Source organism: Trachemys scripta, chromosome 24 (genome assembly GCF_013100865.1).
Source record: "Trachemys scripta elegans isolate TJP31775 chromosome 24, CAS_Tse_1.0, whole genome shotgun sequence".
Lineage (NCBI taxonomy): Eukaryota > Metazoa > Chordata > Testudines > Emydidae > Trachemys > Trachemys scripta.
Window position 1 is genome coordinate 14,099,542 of NC_048321.1, and position 15,929 is coordinate 14,115,470.

At 52.6% G+C, this 15,929-nt stretch overlaps 2 protein-coding genes across 2 annotated transcripts in view; both read right to left on the reverse strand.

The window, feature by feature from the left end:
• LOC117869899 overlaps positions 1 to 15,929 on the reverse strand; it is a 64,069-nt gene that overhangs the window by 11,358 nt on the left and 36,782 nt on the right. The window contains exons 8-11 of the mRNA XM_034757002.1: positions 8,094 to 8,221; positions 7,201 to 7,317; positions 4,190 to 4,330; positions 3,115 to 3,256 (exon numbers count right to left, since the gene is read on the reverse strand). Coding sequence (XP_034612893.1) covers positions 3,115 to 3,256; positions 4,190 to 4,330; positions 7,201 to 7,317; positions 8,094 to 8,221 — 528 coding nt within the window. The remainder of the gene's footprint in view (positions 1 to 3,114; positions 3,257 to 4,189; positions 4,331 to 7,200; positions 7,318 to 8,093; positions 8,222 to 15,929) is intronic.
• Positions 3,030 to 9,925, reverse strand: LOC117869776 (phospholipase A2 inhibitor and Ly6/PLAUR domain-containing protein-like). Its single transcript, XM_034756867.1, has 6 exons — positions 9,817 to 9,925; positions 8,094 to 8,221; positions 7,201 to 7,317; positions 4,700 to 4,852; positions 4,190 to 4,330; positions 3,030 to 3,256 (listed from the first exon to the last, which is right to left on the reverse strand). The coding sequence occupies exons 2-6, from the start codon at positions 8,140 to 8,142 to the stop codon at positions 3,111 to 3,113; spliced, it is 606 nt and encodes a 201-aa protein (XP_034612758.1). The 5' UTR covers positions 8,143 to 8,221; positions 9,817 to 9,925; the 3' UTR covers positions 3,030 to 3,110.

Genomic DNA, 15,929 nt, shown 5'->3' on the forward strand with positions numbered 1-15,929 from the left:
CGAACCTGGTGAGAACGACAGCTGCCTAGACCACCAGCTCTGCCCAACCAGAATTTCTCTGGCTGTTTGAAAAACTAGGAAATGAAATGGCAAAAAGCTGGGTATTTGGTTTATTTTGATTTTTTTTTCAAATACAAGAAATCAACCAAAATACCAGATTCATCAGAATACACAAAGTAAATGGGATAAAGGGAGGGGAAGCGACATAGACTCATAGAATGATAGAAGGGACCTCGCGAGGTCATCTGCTCCAGTCCCCTGCACTCACGGCAGGACTAAGTATTATCTAGACCATCCCTGACAGGTGTTTGTCCAACCTGCTGTTAAAAATCCCCTATGATGGAGAGTCCACCACCTCCCTAGGCAATTTATTCCAGTGCTTAACCGCCCAGACTGTTAGGAACTTTTTTCCTAATGTCCAACCTAAACCTCCCTTGCTGCAATTTAAGCACATTGCTTCTTGTCCTGTCCTCAGAGGTTAAGAAGAACAATTTTTCTACTACCTCCTTGTAACAACCTTTTATCAAGTCCCCCCAGTCTTCTCTTCTCCAGACTAAACAAACCCAATTTTTTCAATCTTCCCTCATAGGTCATGTTTTCTAGACCTTTAATCATTTTTGTTGCTCTTCTCTGGACTTTCTCCTATTTGTCCACATCTTTCCTGAAAGGTGGCACCCAGAACTGGACACAATACTCCAGTTGAAGCCTAAACAGTGCGGAGTAGTGTGGAAGAATTACTTCTCGTGTCTTGCTTCCCACACTCCTGCTAATACAGCCCAGAATGATGTTTGCTTTTTTTGCAACAGTGTTGACTCATCTTTAGCTTGTGGTCCACTATGACCCCCAGATCCCTTTCCGCAGTTCTCCTTCCTAGGCAGTCATTTCCCATTTTGTATGTGTGCAACTGATTGTTCCTTCCTAAGTGGAGCACTTTGCATTTGTCCTGATTGAATTTCATCCTATTTATTTCACACCATTTCTCCAGTTTGTCCAGACAGATCTATCTTCAGGGTCTATGTTAATCATAGACCTCTAAAAAATCAGCCCAAATTGCTTTGAATTTATCGGCCTTTCCTTCTCTCATTAGCTGTGAGGGCAACCGTCCTACCGAGTCGGGCGGGCACCAATATTTGGTGGAGAGCAACTTTCCATTTTTGCAAGCTTAATATTTTAGTGACCAAACCTGCACATTGGAACCATGCTGCCTTGTTACCAAGTCATCCTCAAACAACACTCAGCAAAAATGCCTCTGGCCCTACTCCAAAAACTCCAGGTCAGTTTCACACCCACGTACATCTTAGCTTGCGATTCACTCCTCATTGGGCTGGGAGCTCATCCACCGCCACGCTCTGTCCTGCCCTGGATTCCCTGCTAAGGGTGGGGCAGAGAGATGATCTCCCGGGTCATGGCCGAAGGCAGCCAAGAACATGCGCTGGAGCCAGGGAGAGTCACGTCTCCGGCGTGTGTGCAGGGGGCTTTGCAATTCCACCCGGTCCAACATTAACCGCGGCTGAACTTTGACTAGCTGCTCCGGTGGGAAAGGGGGAACTGCATCAGCAAAGCCCCTGACCTCACTGCTCTGCAGCAGCATTGGCCGGAGCGTCCCCGGGTTCATTTGGAGATGCCGGCATTGGTGTTTTCAGAGCCTCTGGCGTCTGTCCAGCCCTGTTCCCAGGAAAGGTGTTTCCCCGCCCCACCCTCGCCGTCTGTCAGCAGTTGTTACCTGGTGCCCCAGGCCCTGGATTTTGCAGATAAGGAAGTAGAGGTGAGGGCTTGTTGCTGACTGGCGTCTGGGAGAAGTCGGTGGGCACCGTGCTGCTCCACAGGGATCCCCCGTCACAGTCATTGGCCCGCACTCCCCTCCCCGCACCAGGGAGAGAACCCAGCAGCCCCCATTGAAGTGTAGACCCAGCCCCCCACCCACTGCACTGCACTTTCAAACCAGTGACTCTGGGGAAATGGAAGTGGGAGCCGGCTCACACCCTGGGCTGGGCCTCACTGTGGTTGGATGCAGCAGCAGGGCTGTGGACACCGTGCTGCAGGGAGGGTGTGTGTGACAATCACCAGATTCCCCAGACCTTTCTGTACGGAACCCAGGAGTCCTGACTCCCAGACACCCCCCACACACACACTCCAGCTCACTCCACCCCCACTTTTTTCCCCAGAGCCAGGGATAGAACCCAGGAGTCCTGGCTCCCAGTCCCCACTAGAGGCTGAACTGACATTCTGCTGGGCTGTGTAACCCCCATCCTGTGGTACCTGCTTTCCCCACTGGGGTCTTTCTGAGCCTAATCTTAGGGCACAGAATGTTTGAGGCGAGACTTAAAAGATTAGGGCCGTTCAGCTTGACAAAGAGACAACTTGGGGGGATGCGACAAAGGGCTAAAAAATCATGCCATGGCATGGAGAAAGTGACTTGGGAACTGCTATTTCCCCTGTCGCACAGCACCAGAACCAGGGGTCACCCCATGAAATAAACAGGCAGAAGGTTTAATATGAACAAGAGGTCACACTTTTCCTCACAACGTACAATTAACCTGTGGAACTCATTGCCAGGGGATTTGGAGATGGGGCAAAGGTATAAAAGAGAATTAGATGAGTTCCTGGAGGATCGGTCCATCAATGGCTATTAGCCAAGATGGGCATGGACACAATCCCATGCTCAGAGTGTCCGTAATTCTCTGACGCCAGAAGCCGGGAGGAGAAGTCAGGGGTGGCTCTGTCCTAAATTGCCATGTGCTGGGCACTGTCCCTGAAGCTTTGGTAGTGGCCACTGTCAGACACAGGACACTGGACTAGCTGCACCATTCACCTGACGCAGTGCGGCCACGCTTCTGTTCTTAACGGGCTTCTTGACGGCACCAGGCATGAGAATTAAATTTTTTTCCATTGAAATAAATAAATAAATTCCAAAGAATTTGGTCACTAGTTTGTTTCATTCAGTGCAGCAATATCAAGGGGCTTGACTCCATCCGGGGAACCGAGAATCCATGCATGGGACAGCGGCTGACGCAGACTGCAGGGGCGTATTTCAGTTCGGCGGCGCCGTTGCTCCGGGTGGGGAATCAGGAGAGAAGATTCAGCAGCAGGACCCCGCCTGGCCCCTGGTGCTACCTCCACCGCGGGGAGGCCGCTGTGCATTTGGCCGTGGTTAGATCTGCACTGATGCCTGCGAAGGTCCCCGAACCCAATTTTATCTGGGCGCAGACGGACTCGGAAGCACAGCCCTTCATGACCATCTGCACTGGATTTCCACCTGCGGGGGGAGGGGACAGGAAGTTGTCAGGGGAGCAGCTCCACTCCTTGAGCTGGACTAGGAGACAATGGTCCCCCCAGTCCTCAGGGCCCCTTCAGACTCCCCCACAGCCTCTATCTCGCCATCTGCCCACACACACACACACACACACACACACACACACACACACACACACACACAGCCTGTCTGGCCCAGGATGGCCTCCCCCTTCTCCTCTGCACTGACGCAGGCTCGCTGTGTGTCCTTGAACAAGTCACTGGGAGCCCCGATCTGGAGCCTATCAATGAAACCCGTATTGGAGCTAGCCAGTATTAGCTGCACCACTCATCTAGCAAAGCAGCAGCTCAGTGCTGGTGTCAGCGCTGGGATCCCTAATAAGGGTGGCTTCACAGTGATTTAAGGCATCATGATGGGACTCTGCAAAACTAGATTCTATTCCCAGCCCCGACACAGCCTTCCCGTGTGACCTTGGTCAAGTCACGGTACCGCTCTGTTCCTCAGTTTCTCCCAACTTTAAAATGCGGAGAACGATCCTTATTTTGCCTGTTCCGATTGCAGCCTCTTTGGGGGGCAGGAACTGTATCCTGCTGGGAGTCCTTCAGCATCTGACAGAAAAGGGGACCCCCATGTGGGTCGGGGATCTGTGAAGCCCCTGGCACAACAGGGGCTCTCTAGACTAAGTCAGTCCTACCACAAAGAGCTTAGAGACTAAACTATACACAGGTAATGGACGGGAGGAGACCCAGACACAAAGGGAGGGAAAGACACTGACCCAAGGTCACACCGGAGCCCAGCACTGGGAATAGGACCCAGGTGTCCTGATCTGCAGCTGATACCTTTCCCTAGTGGCCCCCACCCAGCGTCTCGCTTCTGCCCGACGGGGGATAAAACAACAAAGGAAAAATAACCCCAGAAGAAATGAACTGAGGTTACCAATTGTTAGAGTCTCGACGATGTTGACACATCGGGTCTCGTCTCCAGTGCACTGTATGGTCTTCTCACTGCACTGATCAGTAAACACAGCGACGCAGGCTGGGCAGTGCCGGCCGTTGGGTTTGGTGTTAGCCGGGGGCACTGGGAAGAAGCGGAGCAAATGCAGTCAGCTCGGGGGACGCGCCCCAGGAGGCGTCGGGGCAGGGACAGCAGCTGGGGGCTGCACAGCTCAGCCCTTGGTGCCCCCTGCAGGGGGAGCTGTAGCTCCGGGGACACCGGGGGCAGCAGGGGCAGGGGAGAGGTTTGCAGCAGGGAGCCCTGGACCTCGCCCCGGGTGGGGTCAGCTGGGTTCACACCTGGTGAGCTCCACCCACTAAACTCCACCCACCCAGGGGCTGAGTGTTATTCCATGGGGCGCCCCCTGCAGGGCAGGAGGACCAGTCTCAGGAAGTTAACGTGGGGCAGGAGGTGCAGGGGATGGGGAGGACAGGCGGAGCTGGGGAGAGGTACCTGTAATGGTGCTTGTTCTGCAGGTATCTCCCAAGCAGCAGGCAAAGCTTGTCTGTGTTCTCATTCCCTGCCCAAAATTCACAGAGACGGGGCTGGCTTTACATTGACTCGATGGCATACAGCCCTTGAGAATGCTCTGGGTCTTAATTCCCGCTGCACAGGGGGAGAAAATGGAGATTTATTCCCCTTCCACTTCCACCCCATTGATGCCCTCTTCATAACACTGGCCCTGTGCCATTAGCCTTCCTCTCCCCATGGGGAAACTGAGGTATGAAGAGGGGAAAGTGAATCAGCCGCGGTCCCACAGGGCTAGACAAAGCTATTTCAGCACCTAAATCCACCATTTATAACCTCCAGTTCAGAGGCGACACATAGGATGGGGGGCGGTAGGCCTGGGTTTGCTGGCCCCGCTCGGTCACATGGTGCGGCCGGGTCCACTCCCTGCACAGCAGCTCCTGCCGCGGGGAGGAGCAGCAGCAAACAGGTGAGAGCTGAAGGCGGGGGCTGCAGAGGGGAAGGTGGGGACGTTTGGAGGGACCATGACTCAAGCTATAGTGAGGACGAAAATTTAAATCGCGTCTCCCCCACACAATCAGCCGGCACCAATTGTCTGTGCTCCAGCTCCGCACTCAGCTGCCGCGTAACCCTGGGGGCCCCGAATCTCCTGCCCATAAAGTCCTTTCATTGCCAAAGTTTCCAACAGGGGGTACGTGCCGGACCGCCGAGATCCCGATGCCATGTGTCCCGCTCACGCCTTAGCCGCAGTGGGATTCCCAGACTAGGCGTTGCCCTGCCGATATCACCTGCGGGGCCTGATCCAGGAGACGCCCTCGGAGCACCCCTACCGGATCAGGCCCTGCACAAAGCCCAGTCAGGGGAGGAGTTGTGGGTGGGGAGTGGCCCCCCGTGAACCCAGAAGCTCAGTGGGTCGGACATTCCCCATGGACATGGGGGGAATCAGGGTCCAGGGAATGTTTAACTATTTCATACAACGTGGGGCGGCTTCAAAGGGGGAGACAGAGAGACCCACCCAGACCCAGGGGGCCAGACACGACCATAGGAGGAGAGAGACCTGGGTTGAAGTCGCCAGCCCAATTCAGGCCAAGTGGGGATTTGAACTTGGCTCCCCCAGTGGAGTTCCCAGCCCCTGGGGTCTCCTAGCAGCCCTTCCTCCACAGCCGTCATTCACAAGGGAGGGCTGACCCGATCCAGATGCCGGACTCCCGGCGAGGGGTTCCCAGACATGGGTCCCAAGTAGAGCTGGGCACCTCTGTGCAGCGGGGACTGAGGTGCCAAACAGGCCTTATGCCACACCCCTCTCCTTGGCATTTCCTATTGGCTGGCTTAGGCGGCTGTCATAAGAACATAAGAACGGCCGTACTGGGTCAAACCAAAGGTCCATCTAGCCCAGTATCTGTCTACCGACAGTGACCAATGCCAGGTGTCCCAGAGGGAGTGAACCTAACAGGTAATGATCAAATGATCTCTCTCCTGCCATCCATCTCCATCCTCTGACAAACAGAGGCTAGGGACACCATTCCTTACCCGTCCTGGCTAATAGCCATTAATGGACTTAACCTCCATGAATTTATCCAGTTCTCTTTTAAACTATAGTCCTAGCCTTCACAACCACCTCAGGCAAGGAGTTCCACAAGTTGACTGTGCGCTGTGTGAAGAACTTCCTTGTATTTGTTTTAAACCTGCTGCCCATTAATTTCATTTGGTGACCCCTAGTTCTTGTATTATGGGAACAAGTAAATAACTTTTCCTTATCCACTTTCTGCACATCACTCATGATTTTATATACCTCTATCATATCCCCCCTTAGTCTCCTCTTTTCCAAGCTGAAAAGTCCTAGCCTCTTTAATCTCTCCTCATATGGGACCCGTTCCAAACCCCTAATCATTTAATTGCCCTTCTCTGAACCTTTTTTGAGATGAGGAGACCACATCTGTACGCAGTATTCGAGATGAGGGCGTACCATCGATTTATATAAGGGCAATAAGATATTCTCAGTCTTATTCTCTATCCCCTTTTTAATGATTCCTAACATCCTGTTAGCTTTTTTGACCGTCTCTGCACACTGCGTGGACATCTTCAGAGAACTATCCACGGTGACTCCAAGATCTCTTTCCTGACTTGTATCTGTCCACTTGGCGCGCTGGCTTTTGTGATTCCCATCCTCAGCGGGCCCCTGGCCCACGGGCTGGCTATTTGCCTGGGAGTTCGGCATTGCAACTCATCCCCGGGGCTGGCATAAAACCCAGGTGTCCTGGCTCCTTAACCGGTGCTCACAGCAATGCACTCCACTCCCTTCCCGGAGCTGGGCCCAGCAGAGGACCCAGGCGTCCTAGGTCCCCAGTCTGTTCCCTGACTTAGGGTCCATCTCATGCGGTTTGTGCCAGGGCTTGCCAAGGCTGAGCTGCGTCAGTTGTGAAAGTAAAAAGAGTGCTTCAGCCCCAGCACCTCTTTCCTGACCAATTAACCCCGATCTCCCCTACCCAGCGTGGATTCGGTCAGCGCGACCCCACAGGAGTCTTCCCCAGCCGCGCAGGTCTGTAGGTCGCCTCTGCAGCTCACTCCTAGGCCAAAGCAAACCTCACACTGCAGACAGGCCCCTGGAGACAGAGAGAGAACATGAGCCACCTGGATTTCTCCCTCCCTCGCCTTCCCCTGGGCTCGGCGGGGAAGCGCCGGGTACAGCGCCCTGGGGTCCCTCATCAGCGTTGTGGATGGTCCCAACTGGCTACAGACATTTCACGCTGCTCGGTGGCTGCGTCTCCCTGGATTTTGCTGCAGAATTTAGTTCCCTGGTGGGTTTTCCCACCTCACAAACCCCAGAGAGATCCCCAGCGGGTGTGAGCTGGTGTCGCTCTCCAGTGCTGTGCAGCAAGGGCCAAGTCCTACCTACCATCGACTCCAGTCAAGCTAGGGCCCCCTGACACCGGCTGGGCCCTGGCCCCCCTGACTCCAGTCAAGCTAGGGCCCCCTGACACCGTCTGGGGATCACATATAAATGCCCTTCAAATAGCCTTGAGCTCCTGCTACTGAAATTCAGACCCGCTGCCTGTCACACAGACAATCCCTGTTCGAAATGCCCTTGGCCTCTGGCCAGCTCTGAAACGTGCCCAGTCACGACACGATTCTAGTGATTTAAACTGTAAATATTTCCTCCCATTTCCACAATTGTTTCACTCGCTGTCACAGGACTTTGCAACTTCCAGCCCTCTCCTCCTCGGACGCTGTCACTCGGATGCCCCCAACTCAGCCCCCGTTATTCTGCGGTTGCTTTTCAGTTACGTTTGTTAACAGTTTTACTCGACAGGCGGCTCTGAGCTGTTGGTACATTGGAGAAGTTAGGAGATCAGCCCCTGTAGGAACAGACCCAACTCACCTGTAGCCAGGAAAGCAGCAAGGATGCAGAAGGCAAGAGAAGCCTCCATGGTGATGGGGAAACAGTAGATCGGCACTGGGGTCTCTGATGCAGCCAAATCTCTGGCCAGGGGATTTATCACAGACAGGCTGAAATAAGATCAGAACAGAGATTGGACATGTATGAGCCAGTCAACATGGTGGGGGTATCCTCAGTTTTGAGGTAGCCAAAACCCTGACCCCTTCGTGGCTGGTGTGTTCGTGTCATCCACCCGGAGAAGTCAGAGACAAACCAGAAATGCTCCTGCTGGAAGGTTGCAGCATAAGGTGTCTGTTTCTGGGGATCCAGAACGATCACACACAAGAACCACAAACAAGGAGGAGACAAAACAGGCTGCTCACTATGTCAACAAGAGACAACTCAGCCCACCTTGTTCTAGGCTGCTTCATTACAAACTGCCTCTGGTCCCACGCTTCCCTGCAGAGCTCCTTAGACTGCCAGCAGGACCAGGAAACCCCACAAACTCCCCCACCCCCACTTTTAAAGTGATAGTTTGCCATTGCAATCCTGTCCTTGAGACACAATGTCCAGCTCCCTGTAAAGTGGCTCTCAGCCACACACTACTTTCAACAGAGTAGGGATCCCAGGGCAACCCCTTGTCCCTTGTCCAGAGCCAAATTCCTTCTGTGTCCCACTCCCCAGAGATCAGGGTCTGTGGCCCTGCACCACCACCCCAGATTCCCCAGGGGGAGGAGGAATTGTACTGACCCCTCCGCACATCACATAGCAGGGGCACCTTCTCCACCTGCTTGGGGTCATTCACGTTGCTACAGACCATCAGGCAGCCATAGACTGGGGTAATAAATTCCCCCTCCCTCCTGGCAGCAGCTACCTCTGCCCTCTCCCTCCCCTCCCCCTGTGCACTGCGCTTGGACACTTCCCACCTTTGGCGGGTGTCGCAGCATTGCCAATGCTTTGCAGCTGCCTCAGTTTCCCCACCTGTGTTTGGGAGCTCAGCCACCCTCCGGGTCTGTTCTGCCTCATATTCCCTGGTAAGGAGAGGACACAGCTGATTTCGTGGTACCGGCTGAAGGAGTCCAAGAGTGTACACAGGATTCAGAGAGTCACCTCTCCAGTGCGGCAGCGGGCGTCTCTCTCACCTCACCCCACCCCTCAGTCTCAGGCAGCTGTTTGCACTCGCTGGGAAGAGAACTGGAGTACAACGATATTTGCCTTTTGATATGACCCCACTGCACCCGCCAGCTGCCCCATTTGCATGCTGACTCTCACCTTCATCGGCATTCATATGGTGGAGGAGTGGGGCTGGGTTCTATCCCAGCTCTGGGAGGGGAGTAGGGGTCAGAGAGGGGGCAGGGTGAGAGCCAGGACTCCTGGGTTCTGTCCCAGCTCTGGGAGGGGAGTGGGGGTCAGAGAAGGGGCAGGGTGAGAGCCAGGACTCCTGGGTTCTATCCCCAGCTCTGGGAGGGGAGTAGGGGTCAGAGAGGGGGCAGGGTGAGAGCCAGGACTCCTGGATTCTATCCCAGCTTTGGGAGGAGAGTGGGGGTCACAGAGCGGGCAGGGTGAGAGCCAGGACTCCTGGGTTCTCTCCCCAGCTCTGGGAGGGGAGTGGGGGTCAGAGAGGGGGCAGGGTGGAAGCCAGGACTCCTGGGTTCTCTCCCCAGCTCTGGGAGGGGAGTGGGGTCTCGGGGTTAGAGCACCAACAGATCAGAGAGGTATCACTTACCAAACGCTCCTTAACGTTTTCCTGGCATGAAGCGGGTGGCTGACTGCAGAGTGGAAAAGCTGTACCGGTCTCGCAGTCTGTCCTGTCACTCTGGGGCTGTCTCTGTCTCTTTATATAACGGCTCAGGTACCTGCTGTGATGCAATACAGGAACTTACATGGATCTGCTCACTTCGCCTGGGAGAGTCTATAAGTTTCTATTCCTCTCGCCGGCCCTGCCCACCCTTTGGGCGTCTGTGCACACTGACAAATCCTCCTGCCTTCCTGCCGGGAAATCGAATTAGAGGAATGAGCGACACCAACTCCCCTCGGAAGGCTTGGGGTGGCAATGGGGGATAGCGGGTCACACCAGGGGCAGGGCGGCAGGACTCCTGGGTTCTGTTCTCAGTGCCATGTCGATTAAGGGCAGGACCCTTTGGTCCTACTCCTGTCCTTGGGGGAAGCAGGATCCAGTGGTGAGAGAAGTGGGGGTGGGAGTCCGGACGCCTGGGTTCTATAGACTGGAAAGTGGGTCATAGTCAAGTTGTAGTAGCAGGATTTTATGTTTGTAATTTGTATAATTTAGAATGAAGGATAAAGAATAATAATGTAGCGTGCATTAAATGTATTGATGTAGGATTTGACCGTATTCTGCCAGCCACCTTTTCTGAAAGCAGGAAGGAACGGCCTAGTGGGCCATTGGTAAAAATGCATCAGCTAGAATCTTGTGTCTGGAGCTGATTTCAATGCAGTAACAGACCTTTAGGGTCACCACTTTGTTGTAGGTTTGAAATTAGCATTTCGAAATAAGTAAAAGGATGCCAGGATTGTTTTCTCCTGCATTGCAATTTGATGTTCCTGCTCAAATGCGCCGTTTAAATCAGTCCTGTTTTGCATGTGAATGAGGACTGTGGCCATCACCGGACCAGATCGTCTAGGGAAGAATTGAGAACAGACGTAAAGTCACCAGGAGATTGCAACACTCCCCTATTGAGATGTCAGGGGAGGGCAGATTGATGGCTCTAAAAGATGGGGCAGGAACCTATTAATGGAGATAAGACAGCTGATCAAAACCCACATGGGGTAACTCCCTGAGAGACTGATGAAGGAACAAGATAAAGGATGAGATGGACAATGTAAGAAAACAAGCACTTGTCAATCAGTTGATTACAGCACGAAGGTGCAAAACTCATTGTCCCAATGAAGGAAGATCACTATATAACCAGGGGGCTTTGGATAGTAATAGGGACTGTTCCTGTGAGTGGCTCAAAAGATGGTACCACCCAGACGGCTGCTAGACACTCACATTCATAGGGATCAAAGTTTATTTCTGCTCCTTGTAATTTCCTGGATTCATATGCTACCAGCACTAGCTTTCCTTCTTTATTGTTTTGCAATAGCGTGGCAGCCAAGGTCATGTTAGTGGCAGCCAAACGAATACCAAAAGGCTGTGATTCATCAGGGAAACGCAGGGCTGGGGCTGTGAGAGCCTCTGTTTTAGCAGGGTTAAAGCGGAGCCCTGCTGTTTTCCCCAATCGCATCCTGTCGTTTCCTTTAGCAGTCTCCACAAGGGGTGAGTGATTTCAACATATGTATAAATGGCTGGTCTAAGGAAATGGAATCCTCCTAGCAGAACTCTTAAAGAAGAGTGGGCGTCCATAGGGGCCAGCATTTCTACCAGTGCCCTGACCTTCCTCTGATCTACCTGTCTCCCTTTTTGTCCAACCACTGCGGCCAGGTATGTAACCGAAGGTAGCACCAACGGAGCCTGGTCTGAGGCTACTTTGAACCCTGTTTCCTGAATTAGTGCCAAAACTTTCCCCGTTAGTGTTTGAGTTTGTGCCTTAGTTTTCCCAAATATTAAAATGTCATTGTAGCCATTCAGACTCACCCCTGCGGCGCCTCCTGCTGGTTTTCCATGGGAATTAGCTCTGCCAGCCTTGGAGTGCCCTCTGCAGGCTGGTGATCCGCCTTGCCCCTGGCCCCATGTCCCTCCCAGGACCCCGGTGCCCCTTTCTCTGGGTGCTGCCCCCTGGCAGTACGCCCTTTCTCTCAGGGTCTCCCCTCCCTGGGAAACCCCCACCCACTATCCCCACCTCGCCTCAGTATAAGGCTACTGCCAGTCATCGTCTAGCCCCCACGCCCTCGGGCAGACGACATTATCAGCCTACTCATCACAGGCAAGGTTGGGTTTAGACCTGCTCCCTTTGCCTACCCCTGGGCTGCCCTCTGCAACCCCCAGTACCTTTTAGCCCAATGCTAGGCCGCAGCCTGGGGCTTTCCAGGCTGGAGCTCCCCAACTCCTCTGCCTTTCCCCAGCCCTGCTGCACTCAGGTACCCTGTCTCTGCTCCCTGCAGCCAGGCCCGTCTCTCTTAGAGCGCAGAGAGAGACTGTTTGGGCTCCTGGCTCACAGCCTTTTTATACAGGCCGGCTGGGGCCTGATTGGGGCGTGGCCCAGCTGCGGCCGCTTCCCCAATCAGCCCAGTTTTTACCCCTGCAGCCCTCTTTCAGGGCTGATTTCAAGACCTTCAGGGCAGGGGCGGGTGTCCACCCCGCTACAGTCATCTACATCTGAAAACACAAAAGGCCTTTCTTGTGGACTCAACTGGTCTAGCATATCCACAACATGCCGATGGGCAGTAGCCGGGCTGTTGTGGTATCCCTGGGGTAACCGACAAAAGGTCCGTTGTTGCTCCTTTATTGTAAAGGCAAACCGACCTTGGGAGTCCGGATGCAGGGGGATGGCAAAGAAACAGTTGGCCACATCAGTAACTGAGAAATGTTTAGATGTGGCCTGCACTCTTTGTACGACCTGTGTCACATCGGCCACAATAGGAGCCGTAGGGATGGTGCCCTTATTGATTCTTCTGTAATTAATTGTTAGACGCCAGGATTGGCCGTCTGCCTTCAGCACTGGCCACACAGGATAAATTTGTTTTTCGAATGACCCCTTGTTGCTCTAATTCCCGGATGGTTTGCACCAGTTGGGCCTCTGCCTCTCTCGGGTAGGAGTATTGTTTTTGGGGAGGCACAAATTCCCCAGCAATCTTAACACAAGCATTAATTTTACCGCAATCTGTTTTCTTTTGAGTCCATCCTGAGGGGAATTTCAAGCACCGCTTTTCAGCAAGTTGGGCTGTAAGTGCGGCTACTGGTCCCTCTCCCCTTTTTGTTAACATAACATCCTGCCCACATTTTCCTGAATGTGAAGGGGGAATTTCTAACCTCCAAAGACTACCTCTGGGCATATCAATCACCACATGGTTTTTGAACAACCAGGTGGATCCCAGAATAATTTCATCAACCATGTCAGGAGTCTGCCCTTGTACTGAAAAAGGGACTTAAGTCCATTCCCACACAAGACTAGGTTTCCCTTGAAAGGATTTCAAAGCTACTTGTTTTAATCTTTTTCCTGCTTTTGGGGCTGTTTTGATTAAGGATACAGCAGCTCCGGTATCTATTAACGCTAATGTAGGGGTATATCTGTGACGGGTTGGATCACAGAAATCCCCTTGGGACTGCCACCTGATGTGCTGAGACTAGCTCTGAGCCCATTTTACCTGGCAGCTTGGGACTTCAGTACCCTGTCTTGTTGAGCCAGACACGCTAGCCTGCTACAAATCCAGACCCAGATCTGAACCATGTCCCCCACAAGCTGCAGGCTTAACTGAAAACAGCTTAAGAAGTGTTCCTGTCTCCAGCACCCAGATACCCAGTTCCCAATGGGATCCAAACCCCAAATAAATCAGTTTTACTCTGTATAAAGCTTATACAGGGTAAACTCATACATTGTTCACCCTCTATAATACTGATAGAGAGATATGCACAGCTGTTTGCCCCTCACCCCCCAAGAATGAATTACTTTCTCTGGGTAAAAGTAAAAGTGATTTTATTAAAATAAAAAGTAGGATTTAAGTGGTTCCAAGTAATAGTAGATAGAACAAAATAAATTACCAAGCAAAATAAAACAAAACTACGCAAGTACAGTAGGAAACTAAATGCAGGTAAATCTCACCCTCAGAGATGTTCCAGTAAGCTTCTTTCACAGACTAGACTCCTTCCTAGTCTGGGTCCAGCAATCACCCACTTCCCCGATAGTTACTCTCTTTTGTTCCAGTTTCTTTCAGGCATCTCTTTGGGGGTGGAGAGGCTATCTTCTGAGACAGTTAAGACAAAATTGGAGAGGCTTCCAGGGCCTTTTATATTCTCTCTTTTGTGGGCAGAAACCCCTTTGTTCTCCTGTGCAAAATCACAATAACAAGATGGAGTCTGTAGCCACCTGGGCAAGTCACATGTATGAATGATTCAGCTTTTTGCAGGCCGACGCCATTGTGTGGGAGGAATTTTCAGTCAGAGGCAATACCTGAATTGTGCAAACTGTCCGGCATAGCAAAAAACCAAACAACACCCTGTCGCCCACCAGGAAACGCTCAGTGCGAGAGGTTTCACCGGACCACACGTGGCCTCTCCGGACGCTCCCACCTGAAAAGCTGCGGGCCTGGTAGGAACATCTCCCTGAGCTGGGCTTGGTCAACAACGGCCACACCCATTCGTCGACGGGCCACGCTCCTTTTTATCTCCTGGTCGGGAGAGATCCCAGGTTCCCATTAGCTATTCTGGACAGGGAGGGCCCTGAGGAGGATGAGATGACTGGGTCAAAGGTCACCGTGACAGGATGGAGACACTTGATAAATAGCACTAATGATGTACCACGCCTAGCACAGTGGAGTCATGGGCCATGACTGTGGTGTCTGAGTGCTACCGTAATACACCTAATAAATAGCAATCACAATGTACAGTACTTAGCACTGGGGGGGAATCCTAGTCCCAACAATAGCAATCAGATATTTGAACTCTCTCCCCTCCAGCAGAGGCTGAGGGGCAGGTGCTTTATCAGACAGGTTCTGCTGTCTCGTTCGATGGAGCAGCCCTCCTGGGCATGTTATTACTGGGTGGAATCAAACCTGCAACCGCTGGGTCCGTCAGCCCAAACCTGCGCTACTGGGTCTCGGGCGAGAGCAGCCGTGCAGCCCCAGACTCAGAAACCTCTGCCACAGTGCAGCCACTAGCGGGGGCTGAAGATGCACGCTGGCTCAAACAGGTGTGCGGGTCTGCGCTAGGCCAATGTCCAGCAAACTGAAAGTAAAAATTAAAGCCGGTAATGAGCCGGCCTTTTTCTATGGCTCCGGATGTACGGGGAGATTTTGGCAAACCAGTAAAGAGCCTGAAACCACTATGGCTTAATGTTAAAGCAGCCTCAGCTTGACCAAGGCAGGAGGGGAGGGAGAGTTTTGGGTGCCACAGAAAGGGCGGCTTGACCCCGCATCCTTCCCGATAAGAATTGTGTTGAAGTTGCTGATCCATGCATTTTAGAAGAGCAGGATGTGCCCTAGGAATGTCTATTGGGGTCTCAAGACTGCAAACTCTGGAAAAACCCACACCTGATTAATCAATAATCAGAAGGGGCCTCTTGCTTGACCATTGGAATCGCTTGCTTAACAAGTTTTCTTGAAGGGACATGTCATTCTATTACTGATGTATAAATAAGGGGGAAAAGCTTGAGATGGGGGGACTCTTTTTGGACTCTCCCTCTGGATACATCTTGCAGTCCCCACCGGCAGACGGAAGATTTGGCCACCGGAAGCCTGCCGCTGTGTCACTCGAGAGCCAAACTCAGCTTTGGTAATTATTGAGGGATGGGGGTGTTTTACTAACCTATTGCGGACGTGTGTAAGTGTTTGAGATTAAGTAAAGTTTAGCTTTAAGTGAAATCACTCTTGTGTTGTCCTGTTTGTGCCAGCCATCTATCAGTCGGACGGCCGTGTCTCCCCTGATTTATTTCCTCACACCTCCTCGCACAGAGTAAAAGTTACCAAGAGCGTTGGGTTGAAAGAACACCAGGTAACACGGACGCTGGGGACTGAGGAAGAGACGGGAGCAGATCCTGACCAGAGTGGAAATCAGAACGTTATCCTGGATGCTTGTAGTACCAAGGAAGGGCCGTGTCTGGAACGAATGCGGGAAGCAGGAAGGTGGCACCCATGAACAGCGAAGGGAGTCCATGCTGGGGGAAATCCGAAGAATATCTAAGAACCAGGGTGTTAAACTTCGCAGTGGAGGCTCAGAGGCGGGTT

Excerpts from the sequence above, each read along its gene's own strand:
- LOC117869776 (XM_034756867.1), bottom strand. The coding sequence starts at position 8,142 with ATGGAGGCTTCTCTTGCCTTCTGCATCCTTGCTGCTTTCCTGGCTACA. Across the intron at positions 4,853-7,200 it reads GCTGACCGAATCCACGCTGG|CGGGAATTAAGACCCAGAGC; the intron begins GTAGGGGAGATC and ends CCCCCTGTGCAG. Across the intron at positions 4,331-4,699 it reads CAGAACAAGCACCATTACAG|TGCCCCCGGCTAACACCAAA; the intron begins GTACCTCTCCCC and ends GCTTCTTCCCAG.